Here is a 6,826-nt window from a genome sequence, read left to right on the forward strand (position 1 = left end):
TCGTGGCTTGACACTAGATTAGTAGGGCATCTACTCCAAACGCCGTCCCGGCCTCATTCGCTTGTCTCGGGTGTATTTTGGAGCGCCACGGCGGCCCGTATCCAGCCAATCAACCGGCACCCCGGGCTGGCTTTGAAAGAAGGGAGCTGAGGGAGGAAATTGTCGTGTGGCCGCAACACGTTTTTTTTGGCAGCGGTATGTTGGGACCTTAGGCAGACTTATCACTGGCTCGTGTTTGCTTTCTTTTTGGCTAAGAAACGCCCATAAGCCATACATAAGCCGAGCTAATATCAGGCCTGAAACCAGGCGTGGAGGAATGTCGGCCAATTTGCTGTCATCAGCAGGGCCATTCCGTTAAAACTCTCGCCGTGGTGGAAAGGCCCGAGACTGCAGGTACTTGGGAGGACTTGTCAGATGTATTTAAGTCTTGGCTCCCCCTCCCGGCTCGTCCCTGGAAGCTCGAAACACTTTCTTAAGTGGTCCGTCGAAGTATGGCGATGGTCAACCACCGCTTCCGAACCCCTGGGTCCTCGGGCCCCCGATTCGGAGACCACGGCCGCTCGATACCCTCGCAGTCCCGCTCCCAGATGTGCTCGACGGCGAGACCAACCGCCTTCAGGGCCTCGCCGTCGAAGAAGGAGGCCATCTTATCCCGGCCCGAGTGGAACCCGGCAATGACCCAGGCGCGGCTCTCAGCCCCGTCCTTCAGGAACCAAGCGACGGAGCGCTGCAGGTTAGCGTGCTGGTCGGGCATCCAGAGGCAGTCGCAGACGAAGAGGCGGTCAAACTTCTGCCGGTTCTCCAGCGCGAAGGAGGTGTCCAGCTCGCCCCAGGCGTGCCCGTCAACGGCGATCCGGGGCGCCACGTCGCCCGACGGCGAGAACTGGGGTTGCGTGTTGAACTTGATATTGCGGCGCAGGGTGTCGACGACCAGCGGGGTGGGGTAGTCGACGGCGGTGACCTCGGTGGCGCCGAGCAGGGCGGCCATCATGGAGGGGAGCCCGGTGCCGGCGCCGACTTCGAGCGTGGACTTGCCCCGGATATCGAAGTCGTTTGCGGAGACCCTGCTCGTGCGCTTGCTCACCACCGCATCGTTGCCGGGAGTTCCGTCTTTCGCCGTGGCGACCATGTCCTGGAACACGCCTAGCTCCGGCTCCAGAACGACGCCCTCGAGAGACCCGGCTTCGACGAGCTCGGCGAGCAGCAACGACGCGTTCCACAGGTAGTGGGAGAACAGCAAGCGGTCCCTCGTCTCGATCGGGTCGGCGACTTGGACTTCGAGCGGCTTGGGCAGGTACGGGGACGTGTACAGCAGGGACTGGTCGGGGCTGCCGTGCGAGTTGGTCACGTCATCGGGGAAGATGGCGCCCAAGCTGTCGGACAGGTAGTCCTCGGGCTCGTCGGCGGGGCCGACGATGCTAATGCGGGCCGTCAAGATCATTGTCGCCGGGGGAAAAAAAGACTGAAAGCGAAATTTACTTGGCCAAGTCGAAGGAGGAGGGGTTGTTCAGTTCAGGTGTCCGGCCATGGTGGGGGGGGGTTGCTTGACAGAAAAGTTAGTGCGGGCCGCACTGAACGCCCAACGCCCAACGCCCAACGACAGGCGGCGGGCGGCGGGCGGCAGGCGTCAAAGGCCCCTGCTACTCCGTCAAGTCATCGTCAATCCCGCTCCCGAACAAGGAGCAGGAGTTTCCGGTCGTCACTCCATGCAGGCGCCGTGGAACCCGGGCGATGGGTGCGGAAAAAGACCTGCATCCCCGGTGAAGGGCGGGTCGGTCCGCTCTTGCGAGAGTGTGCACCGCCTCGTGCGCTGTCAACGTCAACGTCAACAAGAAATGGGAATCGCCGAATGACTTCATTCCACATGGCCGGCGTCAAGCTATGCTCTGTTGGGTGAATGTCTCACCCGAAGCATTGCTTCTTCGACGTCGGGTGACTGACCGCCGCCGAGGATGTCGGGAAACGCGCCTGGCGCATGGAAACTTCCTGCTTCCTTCCTTTTGTTTTCTCCCTCTCCTTTCTTCTCCTCCTTTCCTCGTACCGCCATTCACCGCTCTTCTTTCTATATCTTACTAAGGACGCAGCTATGTTCCTCGCATGCATGGGAAATGGCGTGCATCTCCTGTTGCTGCTTGCTGTACTATGTATGCTGTGCCTCGTCCTGCTGCAGGCACTGCGCAATATGCAGTCAGTCCCCCCCCTTGTCTTCTGCCCTGTCCCCTTTCTGTCCCTCTCTCCTCTCTCCCGCAGGTAGGCGGGGGTCCGTTGAGTTGGCCAGGATCGGCCTGTCCGGCAGCCAACAAAAAGCATCTCGTGCGCAGTGCATACAATGCGACTCTACTTGGCCATGCTTGTACCGAGTACAGACAGTCAGTACGGGCCAGCGTTCCGTTGATTGTCAGGTTGCTGGCTGGGCGGCCTCTATTCCGCCATTGTCGATTCCGCATCTTCAATGGCGATAACCCCCACCCCCCCCAATCAGAAGGCGGGGGCAAGGGGGAAGCAGGGGAAAGATTCCGTCCCGGGAGCTTCAAGCCGCATACTCCCCAGCTTGTCTGCATCACAGCTGAGTCAATCCTTGACATGCCGAGGAACTGTGCCGCTGCCTGACTACCAACCTTGAATGCGCTTTCGGTACGGCGCGCATAACGGAATGATTCCCGCGGTGAGGGTATCAACTCCAATCACTTCGTTGATTCTTTGAACATCACTTGCTTGAGGCAGTCACGGCACCATGGTTCAATTCCCTGTGCGAAGTGGCCATGGTAAGAAAATATGATTGGAATGGCTATGGGGAAAAAGCTATCAAACAGGGTATCAACACACGCGCTTTCATCTTATGAGAGGCGATTACGATCAGCAAGCCCATCTTGCGATCCACGGAAAAACTCCCTTCCCAAAAACGCATTAACAAATAAGGAGCTGTTGCAACCAGCTTTCCCCGACGCCCCTTTCTCGTCCAGGCTTGTAAGCAGAAATAGATATCTTCGTTGAAATGCGTCCCGTCATGAAAGATCAAGGCATCAGGAGGAAGAGGGATGAAAGCAAGCCTGCATGACCATCCCACCTCGCTCTAGTATGCCATGTCCGCGGTCTCAAAGAGAGAATCCGCTGTTCTATTGTAATTTGACTCCGTGTCCTTGATCCTCCCTCCCTCTCCGGCATAAGAGTATATATACCATGGTGTTGGATCCGATTCGCCAAAGTCCGGAATATAAGGGATCCCCGCCCTTCCCATGCTCCTGTATTTATCCTGGTTTTTTGGTCTTTCGCAAACCGCCCGTTTAAGGTCTTGATGCAAGAGGGTAGTGGACGTAATTGTGTGCGTCGTAGAGCTGCGGTATGTCGGTAAGGGTGTTTTGGACCGAGGAAAGATGCATATGCACGTATGTACTGGCGAGGTACAAGAAATGGGCAATGCCCTGGAGGTAGACTGGTGGTGGTACAGAGCCAATAAAAGATATGTAGCTGGAAGATGATTTGACATGTCACATCAGTGGCCTGTGAACTCCAACATCTTGCGCATATCCTCCTCGGTAGGGTCGTCTGAGATCCACATGCCCTTCTCCGCCTCGGTGGCATCAAGGAAGGCCTGGGCTCGCTTCATGGTTTGCACGTCAAGGTCGGTGACATACGATTGGCCATCCGACAGCTTGACACGGACTTCATGCTCTGTAGAGAGCATCATGTCGTCCTTGGCGAGGCGGCGGGGGCCGTCAAAGACGGTCATGACCCGTTTCTTCATGGTCATCTGACCCTTATCGAACCCCCCAGGAGGATGGGTAGTCGCGTCGGTTCTTGCGGCTCTTGCTCTTGGCTGTGAGATTGACACCACCTCGTGAGTGTGTCATGCCACGCGACTTCTGGACGCCGTTGACTGGGTTGCCTTTCCTCTTTTGACCAGCCATGGTGTGCTTCCGCGAGAGTTTGTACTCCTCGTCGCACTCGTCATCCTCGGGCATCTCGTCATCCTCGTCGTCCTCGGCCGCAGCGTTCGTCTCCGTGGCGAGGGGCAGGTTGTTCTTGTCCATCGTCTCGTGTACATCCTTGTCATTCTGCACCTCGGCCAAACGCCTCGCGTTGATGGCCTCAGCCGGGTCTTCCTGCTGCACAATGCGCAGCACGCAGTCGTCCAAATGCTCGTAGAAGTCCTGCGCGTTGGAGAACGTGGAGGAACATGTTGAACACTTGCCCGTCGCATCAGGGGCGTATCCGGTGAGTTTCTTTCCGGTGTTGGCCGTGGCGGCGGTCTTCTTCCGGCTGTTGGGAGGTGTTTGCTCGACTCCGTGGACAGCAGTAAGATGTCGCTTGAACACGTCGGCGCGGTTAAACGACTTCTCCGCCGCCGAGCCAGAGCCTGGGCAAAACCCGCAGACCATGGTACCCTTGTAGTGCGTAAGGGTATGTCTGTTCTTGTCGTACTTCCTTGCGAACCCCTTGATATGGTACTCGCAAGTCTGTATTGGGCACTTCTCAGGGCGCTCAGTCTGATGTGTCAGCATATGCGCCTTGAGGTCCTTGAAAGTCTTGCCACAGTCTGGGTGCGGGCAGCGTTGCTTCTCCTTGGATTCGTCGCCGCTGTATGTGAGCTCTTGCGAGCCGTGTGATTGGTATGAGGAGAGAGATGGTCGACGAGCCCCTTGTTGTGGTACAGTGAATGGGCTATACTGGAAACCCGGAACATAAGGCGATGTGCTACCATTCCTTATACCAGGAATTGGCGAAGCCGGACCGGAGAGAGCGGGCGAGTGAGGATAATGATTTTGCTGAGAAGGAGAGAAGTTGTTGCCACCATCATAGCCAGGCATTGGCGGGCCCATCGGACCCCGGATTTCAGGATGAATCAAGGAGGGGTCTACCGTGAGAGTATACGTTAGCTTCGTTTTCCTTAATTCAGTTCTTGGCACAGAGGAAACCAACAAGAAGTACAGAGAGGCGCAACAAGATGACCACTGTTCTGAACAAGGAAAGATGCGCCGGAGGTGTCGCGTCGCGTCACAGGACTGCTTTGCCCTCGAACACCAGGGCTATCAAACTGGGTACCAGCACTGGCAAGAGGGGAAGAGTGTGACACGGTAGCGGGAGTTGGAGAAAAGAAAGCTCTGCTCGAGATCGCAGCCGAAGCAATGGGGGTATCTTGCGAGATATTGGTATCAAGCACTAAGCTTGAGGCCGAAGGAACAGGAATGATAGGAATCAAGTCGTGGCGCGGCATAGTACGAGAAACAGCATCTCTAGGGATCCGTGACGACTCACCAACAAAACCGGGCTTGGCCTCGTATGTCATGCTGAAGTCTTCCATCACAGGCGCTGTGAAGGAGTACTCGGCGCTGGTATAGTAGTCAGGCTGGCCGACTATGCTAGGATGTACGCCGAGGGCGTTTTGCTGGTACTCCGGAATAAAAGCCAACTGTCCGGGATTTGAAAGCGGTGAGCCCACCGTGGATGAGGGTGCAGAGGGTGCAGATGCAGTTGACAGACTCGAGGAGGGGACTCTTAGATCGACCCCTTCTGGCGAGGCTCTGCCGTGATAAGAGAACTGGGGAGCTTCCGTGTAAATAGCACCGGCCTCGAAACCGGCGCTGTGGGGGAAGTTGAAGGTCTCGGGACTGTACTGCAACCCAGTCGGCGGGGAGTCGTAGCCGGTTTGCATATGCGTCTCTGGGTATAACATGAAGTCTGGTTCGCCGTTTGGTCGCGAGGGGAACATGTGATACTGTTGGGCCATGGAAGCCATCATGGGAAGGTGTGGCCGGGTTCGTCCCCACAAAGTAGGACGCGTTCTCAAGTAAATAACCTGGTACAAGAGCTATAATTGATAAGTGTAGGTGTGAGAGATGCGATGCGATTTATCTCATGCCAAGGATGTTATGATGTCGTCTGTAGCTGGTGATGAGTAGTGCTAGACGAGTGTCCAGTGTCTTGATGTTGTGTCCAAGGCGAAGCGTAAGGCGGGATTCGGTAGTATTTATGTCAGATCGCGGCGCAGTTTGGAAGGGTTCCAGAAGCCAGGTCGGATGATCCTATCTCCCAAGCGGGTAATTTCGAGTGCTTTGAGAATTGGTTGCTTTTTCAGCCTTGGTCGGCTTATACGATGCGGCGCAATATTATGCTTCAGGGTCTGGAAACGAGCGGACAGCGAGGGAGAGGGGTTGTTGTTTCTTTCGATCCTTGGTGACAGAAACGGAAGAAGCAAGGTCGCAGGCGTGTGTGAGAGAGTGTATACATGTATATATATATAGATATATGAATATATATATAATGAGGGACAACTCATATAGACCAGATGGAGCGACTTAGAGACGGAAGACTAAAGGAGGTGGTGAAGCAAGTTTGGGGGCGGGCCTAAGGATTGATATATCCCAATGCCGTGTACCGGATGTGCAAAAACGTGGTGAATCTTACATTCGATGTATCTATAAGGTAAGCCAGGCGGGAGGGGGGGCAGTACATCTGCTGCAGCAGACACTAGGTCCAGGTAGGCGTAGGGGGGCAGAGAGACAGAGAGCCTGCTTGCCTGCCTGCCTTACAAGGGGGACCGGGTGTCGCACAGAATGATCGACTACCTATGTAGATAGTTGCAGGTGTCTCTGTTTTTTCTCTCTTCCTCCCCTGGGAGTCTCCAGTACAGTCTCCAGCAGCCAGGCAGTGGTGGGCCCTTGGGCTAGGCTCGTCCAGTTGACTTGGATGCCCTGGCGAACGAGAATGAAGAGGTCGAGTGGGTGGTTCTGGGTGGCCTTTGGGTGGCCTGGCATCGCGCAAAGCCGTGAAGGGGTGCATGCCAGGCCAGGCCAGGCCCGCCATCAAATGGATGGGGATGGATTGC

The 6,826-nt window shown here is 56.1% G+C and overlaps 3 protein-coding genes across 3 annotated transcripts; all 3 read right to left on the reverse strand.

Annotated features, from left to right (window-relative positions):
- Window positions 1-472: 472 nt before the first annotated feature.
- Window positions 473-1,441, reverse strand: PG998_007361 (Nicotinamide N-methyltransferase; the record flags this gene model as incomplete). The annotated part of the gene is made up of 1 exon (XM_066874177.1): window positions 473-1,441. One exon carries the CDS (start codon window positions 1,439-1,441, stop codon window positions 473-475), a length of 969 nt encoding a protein of 322 aa, XP_066730122.1.
- A 2,052-nt stretch (window positions 1,442-3,493) lies between these two features.
- On the reverse strand, window positions 3,494-3,745 carry PG998_007362 (uncharacterized protein; the record flags this gene model as incomplete). The annotated part of the gene is made up of 1 exon (XM_066874178.1): window positions 3,494-3,745. One exon carries the CDS (start codon window positions 3,743-3,745, stop codon window positions 3,494-3,496), a length of 252 nt encoding a protein of 83 aa, XP_066730123.1.
- A 13-nt stretch (window positions 3,746-3,758) lies between these two features.
- PG998_007363 (uncharacterized protein) lies at window positions 3,759-5,737 on the reverse strand (the record flags this gene model as incomplete). The annotated part of the gene is made up of 2 exons (XM_066874179.1): window positions 3,759-4,855; window positions 5,257-5,737. 2 exons carry the CDS (start codon window positions 5,735-5,737, stop codon window positions 3,759-3,761), a joined length of 1,578 nt encoding a protein of 525 aa, XP_066730124.1.
- Window positions 5,738-6,826: the final 1,089 nt, after the last annotated feature.

Source organism: Apiospora kogelbergensis (genome assembly GCF_038363985.1).
Source record: "Apiospora kogelbergensis strain CBS 113332 chromosome Unknown utg000005l_segment0_segment0, whole genome shotgun sequence".
Classification (NCBI taxonomy): Eukaryota; Fungi; Ascomycota; class Sordariomycetes; order Amphisphaeriales; family Apiosporaceae; genus Apiospora; species Apiospora kogelbergensis.